Genomic DNA, 17,006 nt, shown 5'->3' with positions numbered 1-17,006 from the left:
ATCATGCATAATTTGTTTTGGTCTCTGTTACGATTTGATAAAGGATTTTAATAAGAAAATATTATTTTGTTGGCTTTATGCAGAAGTTTGCTTTTCGTAATTGATGAGAAATTGTGATGATTTGTGAACAGAATGTGCAAGTAAGGTATGTTTATAAAATTGCAAAATGCATACTATATTTAGTTAATACGTGTGTGATTATGTGTTAAATAATATGTGCATTTTTTTTGAGTTATTTAGAAAGGAAAGTAGTAAGTATTTGTTATACTTAGTATTTGTGTGTCAAATGTTTACAAAATAAAAATGAGCACAAATAAAAATGTCCATGTGCTTGTATGGGGATGGTTGTAAAGTGGCTTAATTTTGTATTTTTAATTTTGTGTTTTATTAAAATAGATTAAATAGAATTACAATATTCACAGGAGATTTGTATAATTACGATACAATAATAACAAATTACAATATTACAATAAAGTGACAGAATTACTAGTAATAAAGTGGTATAAAGTTAGTTAATATAATATGTTATTTAATAGGTACTTGAAGTGGTATGTTTTGGTTGCATGAGAGACAAAGTAACACTCCTATCACCCTGGCTTCATCAGAGCTGCCCTAAGGTGTTGAAAGCATTAACAGAATTACCAGGTACTCATTTACTACACCTAGATTGAAGTGGCAATGTATGTTGATGTTTTGGAAACAACAGGAGTGCAACACCTAGGACTCAAACCTCGGACCATTCGATCCATAGTCCAGTGACGTAACAACTTCACCAGTTTGATTGCAAAGCTAAGGAGAGTGAGGCGTTGAATCAAGTTCAAATGACTTGGACGTGTTGCCAATGCAACAATTCTGAAATCTCATAAAATTTTCAGCGTCTTCAAAGTGCACTCCATATCTCAGTCTTGCACTTGGTGTATTAATATGGAGTGAATGTCAGCACTTTATCACTCTTTGCCTCCCTAGTCCTTTGATAGTTCTCCGACATGTAGCATGTGTAATGATCAGAGACCTCACTTCCTCCTTCTCCTAACAGAGCTAGATGAGCAGCATCGTCGGACATGCACACACATAGTTCACACATCATTTTGTTCTTTTACACTCAGCTCTCATCATGAACAAGGGATGGCATCTTCTTCCGGTCCTTCTGGGCGTTTTTCTTCCGCCGTTTTGCGAGGTAGTTATCCACCTTCCCACTGCTCTTCAATGCTTTAAACTTCTCTGCTAGCTCCAACTTCTTCTTGTCAGCTGCATTCAAAGAGACAAACCAATATAAATTGAACATCATATGCTACCCAACATCACTCTCAATTTTGTTTCTTATCATTTTCACGGTCATCTTTTTCAGGCATCAAGTTACGTTTGATTGGTAGCTATACACTCTTGCACTGTATAATGTTTCATCAAGGTAGAACAATAATAATAATATCTGCATGTGAGATTACATTTTTGATAAACTTGCTTAACTAAACATTCATCTTTAATATCAATGAAATCAGCATCATAAAGAGCAATCAACTGGGATATCAAGAGCATAAAACCATTTTTTCGGGGCAGTCGAGTAGAATGTCATTATAGACTCCATCAACGGACAACTTACATTTCTTGAGGAAGAAAGGTTTCTTCCCTTGTTTCACAAGATCCTTCTCTTTTTTCATGTACTTCTTTTCCAACTCCTTGGCAGTATCCTTCTTGTTCTTTGCCCTTTCTTGTTGTTCCTACAAACGGAGGAATATCATTTCAAAAGAATTTAAAGAAGGCCATGCGGAGGTGGACCAGAACAAAAATGTTTAATTCAATGTTGGATAATGGGTTGACTGTGGGCTGAATGACCCGCAATTAAACAATTATATGAGAATAAAACATCTTTTAAACTTCTTGCTCATATGCACAAATTCAAACAAGTGGATTCCTATCTTCATGTGACACAAAATTCCTTACAGTCTCAATGTATAAATAAACTGCATAATGGCAAAATTCAATTGGGCCAATATGTCATACACACTGCCAATCCAACTCCCCAACAACTCAAAAATCAATCAATTTTTTGCCAAACCAGATAATGTAATTGTTTGTTGAGTAATTTTCAAGTTTTGGGTTGGTCTCACTGACTTGACCGAAGCGTAACTATTAGGTGAAAATCCATCTGGGCACATGTCTCCTTTGAAAAGAAGCATTCTCACACAATACAAACTAAAGGCATTTCAAGACATGACAGTGGTAAAAACTATTTTACAAAAACTGGCATGGAAAAATTAAACGAGACTAGTTATTACCAATTGATATTTCTATATTTTTAGAACACTCGGATCAGTATACAGGCCTTTTTTGTATGCGTCTTCATTTCTGATACTCCCAAAATATTGTCTCCTGTAATTCACTTACACGATATGTTTTGCCACATCTGTCTGATAAGGCACTAACAGCGTAATGTCCGAATGAGCTCAAGATTATATTTCAACTGGCCAAAATTTATTTTTAGATTTTTAAAGACACCATAGATTTTCACAGAGAGAAGGATACAATCTGCTGGCCAGGGTGACAAAAGCAATTAAAACTTGCTATTACTCGAAAGCATGTCACCCCCCAATGATTATAGTAGTTAAAAGTCATGCACTATATAAATAATCTCATGAACTAACTCATATAAACTAATAAAGCCCACAAGTGTTTTGCTTATGCAGTTGTTTTTCTCCTAATAAATAAATAAACCCTCTAAACATACAGGTACACGACGCCCCCTTGTCTATGCCAGAGTGACCTAGGTTGAGTTTATCAACCGAGAAGCGTACGGCGTAACGTAACTCGCTGGGCTGGTAAGAAGGCATCATAGAAAGGACAGGGCCAGCGTGAGTTGGAACTGTGTGCGGATCGTGGTTTAATTTGAAATAATTGTTTTTTTTTTTTTTTTTTTTTTTTTTTGTAGACTATGACTAATATTATATTAAAATGAGGTTGGAAAAAGAAAGAAAAATAATAATTTTACCAAGACATTAAAAGAAAGAGATGCGATGAAATTGGCAACAATAGTCAAATTTGACTAATAGCATTATAATACCAAAAGAACAACAACAACATGCTCATTACAGGAGATACTGATTTATTTTACAAATTCAATATATCATGTTATGGTATCTTATATATTACATTATGTGTTATTAGTTTTGTTTGTAAACTTTTGTAATTCGGCTAAATGCCGCGATGAAAGTTTTATTTGAAATAAACCAATTTGAATTGAAATGAAAAATATCAGGTCGGAATTTGGTGGGTTTTTTGTTGTTGGTTGGTTGGTAATAACAATCAATCTCAACTCCTAGACGAAACAAGAGGAAGGGGGAGGGGGTGCGTGAAGGGGTAGACCATATCACAAAGTGACAGAGAACATGACTCACCATTTTATAGAGGTATCTTTGAATCTTGAGTTGTTTCTGCGGATCCTTTGTTTGTTTCATGGACTTCTCCAATTCCTGTACAAACACCAGATTAAAAAACAGACAGAAAAATGAAAATGTTGTTAGTACTGAGACCAATTTTTTTTTTACATGTTCATATATTACATTCAATTAATAACTAGATCTATATCCATCATTTTTCAAAAATAAATATCAGTACAATCCCTTCAGCTATTTGCGTATGTAGCTTTATTTTCTGAAGACTCAAATTATTTCAATATTTATTGTTATGAAAGGAGACCAAAACAATTTCAGCTACTGATATGGCAATTCTAGATTAATTAGGTTCATCTAGTTATATTTATTTCCTGCTGGGTGACGATTTGCCAAAGATCAGGAACAGGACAGGTCGATTCCAACTTGTTTTCTGATAACTTCAAGTTTGAAAATAGCATATTATAGACATTTTAATAAAAATCTACAAATTAATGATATAACATATAAACTAGTATTAGGAGGTACTTTCAAAACAGCTCAGTTTTCTATCAACTATTCATCTAATTTGTAAAATATTGAAATTCAAATAGCTTTGTTAAAGAATGACGAAAAAAAACATCCTTCTGTGTAATTCTGTAACAAAGTATATAAAATTCAACATTTCAAAGGTTTGATGAATGGTTGATGGAAAATGCAAATATTATTAGAGTACCTCATATTATACAAATAACGCACGTCCCAGAGTGCAATAGCGGTGAATGCAGTACGCGCGAGGTTTCTTTAGATTGGTGCCGCTCTGTGCAACGAGCCGCTTGCGGCGAGTTGACAGTGCGAACCATCTGAAGAAACCGAGCGTTTACTGCATTTACGTTTTGCACAACAGGGTCAAGTGCGTTATTTGTTTTATAAAATAGCGACACAAATAGCAAAAACGAAACTTTAGATCTAATAAGTTAGAGTCTACGAGAGTTCGATCTAGATCTAGATCTAGAGTTATGTTGGTTCTACTTCTAATTAGACTAAGACCTTGCAGGCTTACCAAAAAGTCAATGGGATTCATTGCCTTGATTAAAAATAAAATCCATACAGTGGGTCTAGAGACGAGTCTACATCAGACAGCTGAAATTCCTGGCTTCATTATAAAATCCAAAAGTCAAAACAGGCCTAAATCCAAGGCAAAAGTAAAATAAAAAATTGCTTTTTAATAATACCCCGCTGGCGCTGGCCGCTCTAGCTAGCTAGCTAGCTAGAGCTAGCTACGCGCGCGTACGTTGCGCTGGGGATCATGGTGGAGCGTACAATATTAGCTACGCTTAGCCTACAATAATTGCAATGCAACTCGAGGGAGCGCGTACTACACGTACGCGCGCGCACTGGATCTCCATGGTCACGCGTACGCACCGTGCAATATAACTTTTTACTGCGCTTTTTCTGCACTCATTTCTGCAAAATCGTGCTTCCATCAAAATTTTTTCAATGTCATTTGACGCGTATTGACCAATCACGATGCTTAAAATACTAGAGCCATTTTATAATCATTAATATAAGATATTTCATTAATGTGTAGCCTTCTTATTGAAATATCTAGAATATTCTTTATTCAAATTACAAAATTGGCTGCTCACCTGTTTTTCTCTTTCCTTGATATCAGAGAGAAACTCATAATTCTTGTCAAATGTTTCTTCCCTGAAATCTCCTGATAAGTCATCGAACCGAGGATCTCTGGCCATCTGCAAACAGGAAGAGAAAAACAGAGACAGAGTCAAATAAATATTTGAAAAATAGTGGGATAAACTGAATGAAAGAAGGAGAGAAGGAGAAATATAGATAAATAGAGAGAAGAAGAAGAGAGATAGAGAGATAGAAAGAGAGAGAGATAGAGAGAGAGAGGGGGGGGGGGGGATTAATGAGAGATGGATGGAAAAGAGCTCATCTCATATTTGCTTATGTGCCATTTCCATCAAGGGGCAGTAAAACTGTTATAACAAAAAATGTGTGTTCTCTTATTTAGGTCTTACACATGGAAAACAGGACACCGCAATTCATTTCATTTTATTTCGATACAGCATTTTTATATGGGGGTGGGGGGTAGGGGGGGGGGTGTCATTACATTCCAGGAAGAGGCTCAAATAAAAACTGACCTGTTTCTTGACTTCTACCACATTCCTGTATCTTGTCACTTGCTTCTTAGAGGACTGTTCACGTGGTCTAGACAAAAATATCAAGGAAAACAAATGAAATGGCTATACAAAGAAAAAATATAAAATGACAATGCAAAAACAGAATTAACTCAAACATCTATGAAATACCAGAAACGATCCTATGGATGTCATAAGATCATTTAAACTAAAAATATCACTGGTCTGGTAAATGATAAAAATGAAATTGTGCGTCCCAATACATCAATTGTACTTACAAGTGGATATGATATGAAAGCCTTTCGGCACTAGTTTGGCCAGGAGGAATTAGACCTTCCTGCATGGTCACTGACAGGTGGTTATCTCATCAAATCAGCTCTCAATTAACATAAGACTACTGCCTGCATGGAACCAAAGTCTGACTTTCTTCATATTTGTTATCAGTTAGCCCATTGAATGCAAAGTAAAGTGTTTTTAGGTTGATTTTTATACATTCTAGCTGACTTAAACTGTATGCTCATCATTATATTTAACTTTGAGTGTGCATAAAGGAAATAAAAAACAACAAAATGGAGTAGCCCTGCACATATGATGTAGCCCACGCCTGTTCTGACTGAAATGCAAACAGAATGATGTCTAGGTCTAGGCTTACCTGTTCTTATTTGCTCGTTTAAATGGTTTAGATGCTTCCTGGGATTTCTCCTTTTGTTTGCCAAATAGAGCTTCATGATACCTGAAGAAATTGATTTAAAAAAAAAAAAAGTATTTAAAGATAAGCTTGAGTTCTGGTAATGATTGATAGGAAATATATTCTCACAGAATCCAACAAATCTTACACTGAATGTTCAAGATTACAAATAAATGACATGTGTCGAACGATTTTGGTAGAAAATATATCGGGGCTAAGTAATGAGCATAGAAAGATAAGGAAATCAAGGTAAGTAGGCCCGACACCATGTGCTTTAACACACAGTTCACTATGAGCAAAATGAGAGTTGTGGTTTTTATTGAAGATGATTTCCAGCAAGTTTTTGTGAGTTTGTTTTTATTTTTCTGGTCAAACAATCAATCTACTGCAGGATAGACAATCCAGAATGAATTATGGCCATGTTCTCTCGACACACCATTCCCATACAAGAGCTCAAGATTAGCTTTAACCTGAAAGTGGACATCTAACAATTTTTGTGAAATCTTTAATTTGTCTCGGTGTACTCAAACAGTCATGATTACCCTATACTAATTCGGATTAAAGCCAAATGAAGAGAAAGTATTCTTCTTCTGTGTTTAATATATCTGTATCAAGGTATGATGATGATGATGATTCACAGCATTTGTACGGCGCCATATATCTGTTTAAAAAACATTCAAAGGCGCCGCGAAGGGATGATAAAGGTTACTTGAAAATGGGCTACAAATGAACCTGAAATACAAATTTTACTCACTTTTTGGATCCAATTTTCTCTTGCAATTTCTGTAGCTCGCCAAATGAGACTTCTGACAGTTCTGCTCATGACAAAAAAAAAGAAGAGGAAAGATGTTTCACATAAATCATTTCTGACTTGATATTACAGGAAAAAGAAATCTGTGATTGTAAACACTGGGTACATGTATTTCAAAATAGTGACAAGCTCTACTGATTGTAACACGCAAATAAGTGTAATATGATAATAATAATCTACACCAAATAAGCAATTCATTGTAATCACCCTTAAACTGCTACCCAATAACTTCATATACTATAAGTTTACAAACATAGACTATATCTAAAATGAATTTATCAATAAATTTATCATCCTGTTTTAAATTTTAAGAAAGGAAAAGAAGTTGAAAAAAAATTTAGTGGATACAATCTGAAAATTAAGCTGGTTAAATATAGCCTATGGTACTAAAATGGCAGGTGGTTTGGAGGTCTTAATTGAAAAAACAAAAACAATTATACACTATTACACTAATTTATCGTGAAATTTAAACTCCACAGCACCCACCTTGTCTGATAGCTTTCTGTGAAGAGAAAGAGAGAAAGAGGGAGAGAAAAAAAAAGAAGGGTTAAAACTTCTTGGAAATAAAAAAATCCATTACTCTGATCACTTTATAGCAGATGTCTGTGTCAATTTCTTGAAAAAGCTTACAGAAACAATCAAACAATCACAAAACAAACAAAGAAAATTATCATGTGTACATGAATGACAAATCAAAAATCCTACCCCAATGTCTAAGTGACAAATTACCACTTTCCATCATCACCATTCACCAACAACAAAAATAATACAGAAATAATAATACAAATATTTACAAATTTTTTTTTAAAAATAGTAATAGAAGGAGTACAAACATTTACATTTTTATTTACATTTACATGATGCGAAATATAGAGACAATCTACTCCTACAACTTAAAGTAATGGAACTTGTATACTGGAAAATATGAGGCTTGTTTTAAAGTTGCTCAAGCTTGGGTATACAGAGCGCAGGTGCTATCTTGGCCATGAACTTTAAACTCTTTTGACAGAGTATCCCATGAACTGGAATAAGTCCATGAAATTTCATATCTATGTCTCAAATGGTTTTTGAATGATTACAGGTAGTAATCAACTACATATGTGCGTAGTGACAATTATGCATCATGTACTGTACATAATTTATGGGGAAAAATTTATTTTAGCAATTGTTGTGCTACGCAGTACCCATGGTACCCATTGGTCAAAATTTGGTATCAAAATATAGGGGGGGGGGGGAGCGGGGTCTATTCTGCCCGCGGCTCTTTAAGGATTTTTAAAAAAAAAGCCCCCCCCCCCCCCCGAGCTGACCAGATAAGACAAGCCCTGTTCCAGACTTTGAGAAACACTGTGCTAGAGCAGGCATCTCTACACCCTATACCCAATACCCTAAAAACAATACCCGTATTGTTGTTTGATTGATATTTAAACACTTACCAGTTTACCAACATCAGATTGTCTCTTAACTCTCTTTCCAGGTCCATGATGGCCTTTCAGGGGGCTTTGGGAATTCTAAGGTATAAATTGACACAAAAGAGTATAAGAGTTGGGCAATTGGCAGTGTATTCAATTCATTATTTTACTGGTAATGCAACAAATAAACAAATGATATTAAAAAAAAAATATAATAGGCCATAAAAGGCATTAGCCACTGTTTACAAATCTCAAAATTGGTGTGCTGGAAGAAAGGTCAGATTCAGGACGCGAATTTTGTCATGATTATCATACTAATTAGTAATGAGGATCTGAGACATTACGGTAGATAACTTCACACAGGCGCCAGCCCGCAACCCACCATCAGTATGCACTTGTATTGTGCAGTGGTGAAAAAGGGTATAGGGGCCTACTAGATCTAGACTAATATACAACGTTCATCCGAAAAATACTCCTAAAATAACAAGAAAATTGACACGAAACAGGTAATAAACATAACAACTTTTAACTCATGATCTTTATTTGGACATTCAATGAATTTTTACTTCATTTTGGGTATGTTTTAGTAGGGTATCTCCACGCCGGAGTTACAGGTCAAATTTGGGTTACGTTTCTGAACAAGCGCTGGAAAAACAAGCACTTCCCCGGGCTGGCTGGCCGCTGGGGAAGTACTTGGTTTGAAATGGGGATAAGACTGGTTCGACTTTACGCAACTGGTAGCATGAGCAGTAATCCGAGGAGAATGTAAACCCATGGACTTCAGCGCAGGAACTGACGCCTATTAAATCCTACTCCTTAGGGCTCGACCTGACGCGGCCCGCTACCGTGGTCCGCTTCGTGCATGCCGTGCTCGACTGCTCGTGCCTCTCGCTCGCCGCGCTGCCAGTGTGGCAGTAGAGTTACGCACGCTGAGCTGAGCCTTGTGTTTATTGAAATTTGTCTGACACATAGTTTTGTCTCATTTTATTTTCACACGGCATACATTAGCATACATCATGTACATACCTTTCTTGACATTCTTGTTTAAGTACAGAACTTTGCTTTGACGGAGGGACTGAGCTTGGACAAATGTGGAGAAAAAGAGATTTTCTGATCTTCGAAGCTATTCGCCGCGTCTCAGAGAAGGCAAAGGAAAAATGAAAAAACACACTGTGAAAGGGGAGGAGGGGGGGGGGGGGGGGGGGGAGCTCTTTTTGTTGTGGGGGGGGGGGAGGGGGTCACCTTTAACATGTGACCCTAGACCACACATAGCTGCATTAAACTGTTTAGACCACATCTATTGATTCTCAACGTGCCAAACACCACTGTACAAAACTCAACTGAGTTCCCTAAAAATCGGTACTTTATAGTTACAATTGATGACACCTAAGTAGCAGTAAAATACGATCTTTTCAATTTACCGATGTTAGAAAGAATTATTTGGAAATTCAAACCGTTAGTCTACTGTCAAACTTGCCGAACAGCCACTGCATTGTGTGCATTAGTGTGCAATAATGTGCAATGATGTGTAATGTGTGAATTGTGTGCAATTGCTGCATCTCAGCACGTAGTATGGCGCGCTACAGGTCAATACGCATTAGCATTAACTGGAGTGACCCTAGACCACTGACAAACATCGATTTGCTTTGTAGATTTGGGTTTTGATTCGAGAAATGTATTCATATTCATACATCGGCTCATTAACGTAACTCTACACATATCTTGTATCATTTTAAGAACTTTGTCACGTACGTGAGTGACTTTCTTTTTCTTTAAACTGCTACTAGGACAAAAAGACACAATCATTTAGAGGTATATAATCATTTTTCAAATTATGAAGTCCAAGATGAATAGAACATAATTTATAAATACATAATATAATTGACAAATACATACACGGGTAGCTTCCATCTGGTGAGTCCCTTCGTGTCGCTTGGCCAGTCTCTTAAGAAGCCAACGCCGCAGACTTGGCAGCTCAGCTCTGTAGTATCTCTCTACCAGACTCACTTCAAGACCATGGATGACGTGCAGGCAGGCCGAGATCGAGCTCCTTATCGACGACGATCCAATACTTTTATAACGAAATCCCCCAGAACAAACGTTTCTGCTGCCTTACCATGCTATCTAAAATGTAGTTTGTACATAACTTCTGCACCCTATCACTTACTTGAAAGGTTCTCCTAATTTCCCCCTTAGCAACCTTTATTTATCCCCTTTCCTTGCCTGGGTAATTAATATAAAAACTAAGAAAAATATGTAAGACAAATTCACTTTTAATTGGTAGATATTTCTATTTCTATACCAACAGGTTGCCAGATCCGGATAACGATTAACAAAAGGAGACATTCACTAAGGAACAAGAAGCATGTATTTACATAACATTTCTTTTGGTTTGATTTCTATTTCCTGAGCTTAACAAAAACTTAATTGACTCTGTGTCATAAATGCAAATGGATGCACTACCGCATAATATGCTAGACTACTCTAAATAACTTTTGAGCAGTACATTTTCTGTCAGTCCTTAACTAATAGATTCCTTTCTAGTCTGGAAATAATTCCTTTTTATGAAAAACGTACAATGCAATGTCGCTATCATACGATAATCAGCTTTTTGATAGTTTGATTTTGAAGATAATAGGCCTAAAATTAATTCTACTTCTGCACGGTATTTATTTTTCTAAATTATGAACGCTGTGAGGAATATCACATTTTCATCTTTTGTTCAAAATCTCGAAATAGAATTTGACCGTTAAAATGTGTTTGTCTCAGCAAAACTACTCATGCTCACGAGTTATATAGTTCAAAAGAAAGTTGTCAAGTGAATTATAATTGGCAAACGATCAGTTTAATGCATAGAAATCAGTTAATATACAATCGGATATACAATCCTTAAGAGTATGTCTGAGTAATTGAAAGGCGGCTGAATGTGAAAGGTAGCCTTACTACAAGTTCCACTCAGGAAAATCGCAATTATAGATCATAATCAGGATGATAATAAAGCTTGTTCAAGGTGGATTGAAAGGTGTGGTATTTTGGGATTGGGTTTGGGACGTTAAGGCATCTGGAGGGATCGGAAAGTCTGTAGTAAAATGAATGGGAGGCTGATTCAACCACTGATAGTGTTTGAGTGGCCTTGCGTGTTGGTCCCTGTTCTGAAGGGTTGTAGGCCAAGGGACTTCTGTGGATTCTTTGCGAACACTCCGTAGTCGCAGACGAATCGTTATGACATCAATGATTACAGAGACGCAGGTGCAGACTACAGGAATGGATATCGGAATGGCAATATTCACACAACTTCTAGTTCCCTCAGAAGATATTGCTGAAATAATATCAGTTCACTCGATAATTAGGTAGACATGGAGGTACACATACAGCTGGACAGTTCATGTATTTCGTAGTTGTACTAGACCTTTGTTCAGCGCATGAAACATTTGAAAGAAATTCCAATCAATTGATGGGAGTAACTCTATTTCTATTGAGGTATACCTTTTAATATTCATTTCTGTATTTAAGTCATTGACTATAATGCGTCATGATGCAATTATAAAGAGATGTAAATAGAAGGTGACAAAATAAAAATAATGACTAACTAAATGTAAAAAAATCCAAACAAAATACGGGACTGAAAGTCTTTCAGATTGATCAAAGCTTAATCTTAACAGGCACACCACCCCTCCACCTCCCTACCATTAAATAATTGTAACGCTTACTGTCCATGCCAGTCGTATGTAATAGAATGTTTTAGAATGCTGCCTACTTTATTTGAAGAAGTAATATGAACTGTAGAAAATAGAACATTTCAAAAGGTCCAGTACAATCTAGGCAACAATGACACCGGTATAACTTTGTCGTCTTCTCCAAAAACACGAATCCTTATTAGTTCATTTACCGATGCTACGAGGAAGAAATGTCAAAACATGGTCAATAAAAATGTAAGAATTCAAGAACAACAGTCAGGGGCGGATCTAGGGGGGGGGGGTGTTAAGGCGGTTTAAACCCCCTTGGGCGGCCAAGTGAAAATAAAAAGAGTAAAACAGTAAAACGGCGCGATTTTTTGAAGGAAAAAAATCGTCAACCCATATCGTATGACCAGACATTAGTCCTGAATTGTTCGTGGCCTTGCAGCCATTGGCATTAAAAGACTTAATAAACTGAGGGTTTCTGTGGTAATGTGAGTGAAATTAAAATTAATTAAATAGCGAAGTGGACTTCGTCTATAATGAGGTTTCGATTAGCAATAATTAATTGCATGGATATCACATAATTAAGGCGGTTTAAACCCCCTTGGGCGGCCAAGTGAAAATAAAAAGAGTAAAACAGTAAAACGACGCGATTTTTTGAAGAAAAAAAAATCGTCAACTCATATCGTATGACCAGACATTAGTCCTGAATTGTTCGTGGCCTTGCAGCCATTGGCATTAAAAGACTTAATAAACTGAGGGTTTCTGTGGTAATGTGATTAAAATTAAAATTAATTAAATAGCGAAGTGGACTTCGTCTATAATGAGGTTTCGATTAGGAATAATTAATTGCATGGATATCACGTAATCCAAACACAATAATTAATTGCATGGATATCACGTAAACCAAACAATGGCAGAAAACGTTCAGCCTGATTATTGTGTGTGATTCACATCACGAATACGACACGGGCTTTTCTTTTTCTTTTTAACCGAGCAACATCTTTCGTTATACATTCGTCTAATTGCATGGGGATATGACATCTTTAATTTTTATTTGTTACAACCTGAACTTCCTTTCGCAATATTTGCTTTTGTTAACGAATATTCATTATTCATATTTTTATCGTTTAGTATACAAAATTACTATTATTACATCGCTTGTGAGAATCCAATATTAAAATCCAGGCTTTATTCCATGTGAATTCAATGTGAGTTGAATTCAAATAAATTGAGTCTATTCTGATGATACGGGTTATGTTGGAAAATAGAATAAAACTAAATGACACAAAACAAAACCCCAAAAGCCAAAATATGTTGTTATATCTGTTTAACGGTTTTTTCCTTCTCGAATAGGGTTAGATACAACAATAAATAGTGGTTGGCCAATCATGTATCTTTCTTGGCAAACAGTTATGTATGCATACAACATGCATGAAAGTAACTGGCATACAAAGATAAATGGGCAGTGAAAACGATACATAATTTGTTTCATTTAGTGAGCTTATGTACACTGGTTATTGACAAGAGGGCCCTCACAAGGAAGATATACATGTTTAATTAGTAACAGAAACTCGAGGTCCACAACTAAGTTAAATGATATTCAATTAACATATTAATTGACAAGCTGAACTGTGTCTTTTCGTTTTTAAATTTCAGAACTGTCATTTTGCATCGAAGATCGTGATGGCAATAAAAAAGACATTTTAAATTAATATGTCATTACTTCGCGGTAGATCTCGTGTTCACATTTTCACACTTCGGACTTTTTTTTTCTTAATAGACGTGATGTTTTCATCAAGTTATAATTCCAGACATTTTCCCCATTTCCCCATCTCTCGTTCAAAAAGAAATATAACTTGTCACTCGACTTGTAGTAAAATTAATTTTAGTACATTGATCTATTTTGTACATGATAAACGATAACATAAATGAACAATAAGGCCACTATGAGATCATATGATTTAAATATAGATTTATTAATCCGTCAATATGCCAAAATATCACATAAGGAACCAAAAACATATTGACAAAGCAAGAAAAGCTACAACACCGGGGTTCCCCCTACTCTTATACGAATAGTGCAGTAGGTTCTTAACGTGCAAAGGTTGTGACTGTTCTCTACACGCCGCCTCCATTTAACGTATTATCTGAGGGGTGGTAATTATCAAAAGAGGCAAAAAATGTGAGTGAATTTAAGCTTTTACATATTTCTAATTGGTAATGGACCAATATACTCACTTATATATATATATATATATATATATATATATATATATATATATACATATATATATATAATTATATATATATATATATTTTTTTTTTTTTTTTTTTTTTTGGGGGGGGGGGGATACTATTTTGTTTTATTGATACTTTGCAGACATTACAAGGCTAATAATAACATTGATCATGTTTGAGTGTATCATCCTTTGGGGAAAAAGTTCATAAAGCTATGTGTGATATTGAATCTATCAATTCTCCACCTTAATTTTATCCTTATCCTCCCATTCCTTTGCTGAGGATAGTTCTGAACTTTGATTTCCCGAACGGCGTAAACGCGTTGAATAGTACACTTTAGGGGCATCATGGTCAGTTGAAAGCCGAAACAGCTTTGTTGCCAGTTGGACTCTGGTGGACTGGGCTAGGTATGAATGTTACTCTTAGGGGTTGGTGAAATCTCAATCTCCCCCTTGACTTGCGACTCTGGTAAACGCGAAGAGTAATAAACCTTTGATCCAGGATTTGGCAAGCCTTGTATATCAGATTGTGCAAGCAGGTAACCATCGTTATCTACCCGGCACGCCCTAACTGGAACCTTTGGTTTACTTCGGATCATCTCAGGGTAGTTGTACTTGTGGTACTCGTCAAATGATCTGCTCATTGAAGGGACATCCTGGTCCAAGGCCAGGTACTCGTGGGCATGTACGATACCTGCTGTGGGTACAGAGCTTTCGCCGAGGTCAGGCTCTTCGTAGATGCCATCATTCAATCCTGTACATGATGACGCCGTTGCTTTTGCAGCTGCTTGAGGAATGTCTGGAAGCTTTGGCACTGCCATCAGTGGCTGGTAATGCGTTACTGTTGCCGCTCCAACATTTCTGTCTTGAACACGGTTATCCTGAACGCTCACCAGGTGAATCTCATTGTCAATTGTTTCTCTATTCTTTTTAGTTATAACTGTTACCAATAAGCCTGCAATAGCTGCTATTATGACAATAGCTACTACAATAGAGATTGGGCTGACAAAACGAACCCATGTTTTTGGTGGAGTCTCTGTAGAGAGAAGAGATGCTGAGGAAGAAGAGATGATAATTATTCAATACATACAGTTTACACTTTTGAAGACCGCACCAAGGTAAATAAAGGATGTGTTACTATAAACTTTAGTTATTTTAAATATATCATAAGAGTAACAGTACTACACTAGAAGTGAATTAATCATAATTCCTTTAAAAACAAATTGAAATGTGGTTCTCTTGTCAATGTTTTTCTTCTTGTGGACTTTCTGTGCACTTTCTGACATGGCGTACATGTATAACCTGAAAACCAAACGAAATCACACAATGCAAACTTTGATAGATTTGTAATTTGATATCCTTTTATTTATGAATTGAATTACATCAGTCTCCAAATTGTCAAAAGTCAGATAATAGTGAAATATAATCAAACGAATCAAATTATGAATGCTGGCGTGGAAATGAATAGTTATCACTTAATATCACTTACCATGGGACGTTGTAGTATCCGTATCTTTTCTTATGTCACAGTATTTGATGTTTGGTGTTACAGAAGGGTGGACTAGAGTGCAAAAGGAAAACGTATTTTTTAACGGTTATCACAAGTTCTTGTTTGAATATAATAACTACTAAACTGAAAATGAATACATTCAGAAAGATTACGTGACTGACATCGTGAAATAACAATTTCGCAATGGTATCTTGATAGTGTCATCAACACACCTTTAACGCGGTAATGAAGTTTTAAGTATTAATATGGCTGTAGTCATATTGATATTTGTTGTGAGATCAATTGTCTTTAAAAATCCCTAAATTAAATTCTTTTAAATTGGGAAATATAATAAGCCAAGGAGATCGACATTCATAACCAAATCGTATTACTATTATGACGAACATCATTTCATATTTTATCGGATATTGTAGACGTTACTGAAATGGAACGAGAACTTGTAATCTTTTATCAAGTATATGAAATGATAAATCTGTTTACATGATGGAATACTATAAATTGAAATACAGTAACAGAATGAAGTTATGATATACATCACTGATAAGTTATGTATCTTCTCTTATAAGTTGTATACAACCATGTACTTTGTATTGCCTTATATATTATGTACTAAATGGATTGTATTGTTTTCTTCGTTCTGTAGATCAAAACATTTTTTAAAACATTTTTTGTACTACTGGAAGTGGCCAATAGAGGGGGAAATCAATAATTGAACAACATAGAATAAACTTGATAAAAGCTCTGCTAATCGCCTATGTAAATTGATTTGACTTTAAGTTAGATTGCGTTAATAAACATAAAATTAGATTAATAAGGGGAAGCTGTGGATTGAACAGTAGGGTAATTATATCAACATTTGTTGGTAAATTAAACATAGATGATGTTCGTTTGTTGAAATCAATCATTCTTCTATCTGCCTATTGACTTAACTTCAAAACTTTACATTCAATTAGCATATTCTTGAAGACTTACAGGTATACATAGCCACCGCAGTATAACCACCGCAGTACCTTTCATGCATTACTCTGCATGGTAAGCCGCAGTAGTGGTCGTCCAGCGGCTTAGCAATACATGTCTGCTCACAGGAGCAAGCACATTTTGTTCTGTTGTACAATGCTGCAATATTGAATCCATTTTCTTT

General features: G+C 35.7%; 2 protein-coding genes across 3 annotated transcripts in view; both read right to left on the bottom strand.

Annotated features, from left to right (window-relative positions):
- Positions 1-9,564, bottom strand: part of LOC578402 (ribosomal RNA processing protein 36 homolog) — a 9,941-nt gene extending 377 nt beyond the window's left edge. Inside the window, exons 1-10 of one of the 2 annotated variants that reach the window (XM_030999530.1) lie at positions 9,462-9,564; positions 8,460-8,534; positions 7,513-7,528; positions 6,970-7,030; positions 6,180-6,260; positions 5,531-5,597; positions 5,015-5,119; positions 3,393-3,467; positions 1,601-1,718; positions 1-1,248 (exon numbers count right to left, since the gene is read on the bottom strand). The exon at positions 1-1,248 is cut by the window's left edge and continues 377 nt beyond it. In XM_030999530.1, coding sequence (XP_030855390.1) covers positions 1,103-1,248; positions 1,601-1,718; positions 3,393-3,467; positions 5,015-5,119; positions 5,531-5,597; positions 6,180-6,260; positions 6,970-7,030; positions 7,513-7,528; positions 8,460-8,534; positions 9,462-9,473 — 756 coding nt within the window. In that variant the 5' untranslated portion in view covers positions 9,474-9,564 and the 3' untranslated portion in view covers positions 1-1,102. Of the gene's footprint in view, positions 1,249-1,600; positions 1,719-3,392; positions 3,468-5,014; positions 5,120-5,530; positions 5,598-6,179; positions 6,261-6,969; positions 7,031-7,512; positions 7,529-8,459; positions 8,535-9,170; positions 9,254-9,461 lie in introns of those variants that run through there. The other variant, XM_030999531.1, reaches the window with a different exon arrangement.
- A 4,904-nt stretch (positions 9,565-14,468) lies between these two features.
- On the bottom strand, positions 14,469-15,902 carry LOC105443746. The gene is made up of 2 exons (XM_030999709.1): positions 15,845-15,902; positions 14,469-15,391 (listed from the first exon to the last, which is right to left on the bottom strand). Exon 2 carries the CDS (start codon positions 15,174-15,176, stop codon positions 14,760-14,762), a length of 417 nt encoding a protein of 138 aa, XP_030855569.1. The 5' UTR covers positions 15,177-15,391; positions 15,845-15,902; the 3' UTR covers positions 14,469-14,759.
- Positions 15,903-17,006: the final 1,104 nt, after the last annotated feature.

Source organism: Strongylocentrotus purpuratus, unplaced genomic scaffold, assembly GCF_000002235.5.
Source record: "Strongylocentrotus purpuratus isolate Spur 01 unplaced genomic scaffold, Spur_5.0 spur5_scaffold_5, whole genome shotgun sequence".
Classification (NCBI taxonomy): Eukaryota; Metazoa; Echinodermata; class Echinoidea; order Camarodonta; family Strongylocentrotidae; genus Strongylocentrotus; species Strongylocentrotus purpuratus.
The sequence above is the reverse complement of the archived record's forward strand: the minus strand, read 5'-3'. Positions and strand labels throughout refer to the sequence as shown.

Excerpts from the sequence above, each read along its gene's own strand:
- LOC105443746 (XM_030999709.1), bottom strand. The coding sequence starts at position 15,176 with ATGGCAGTGCCAAAGCTTCCAGACATTCCTCAAGCAGCTGCAAAAGCA.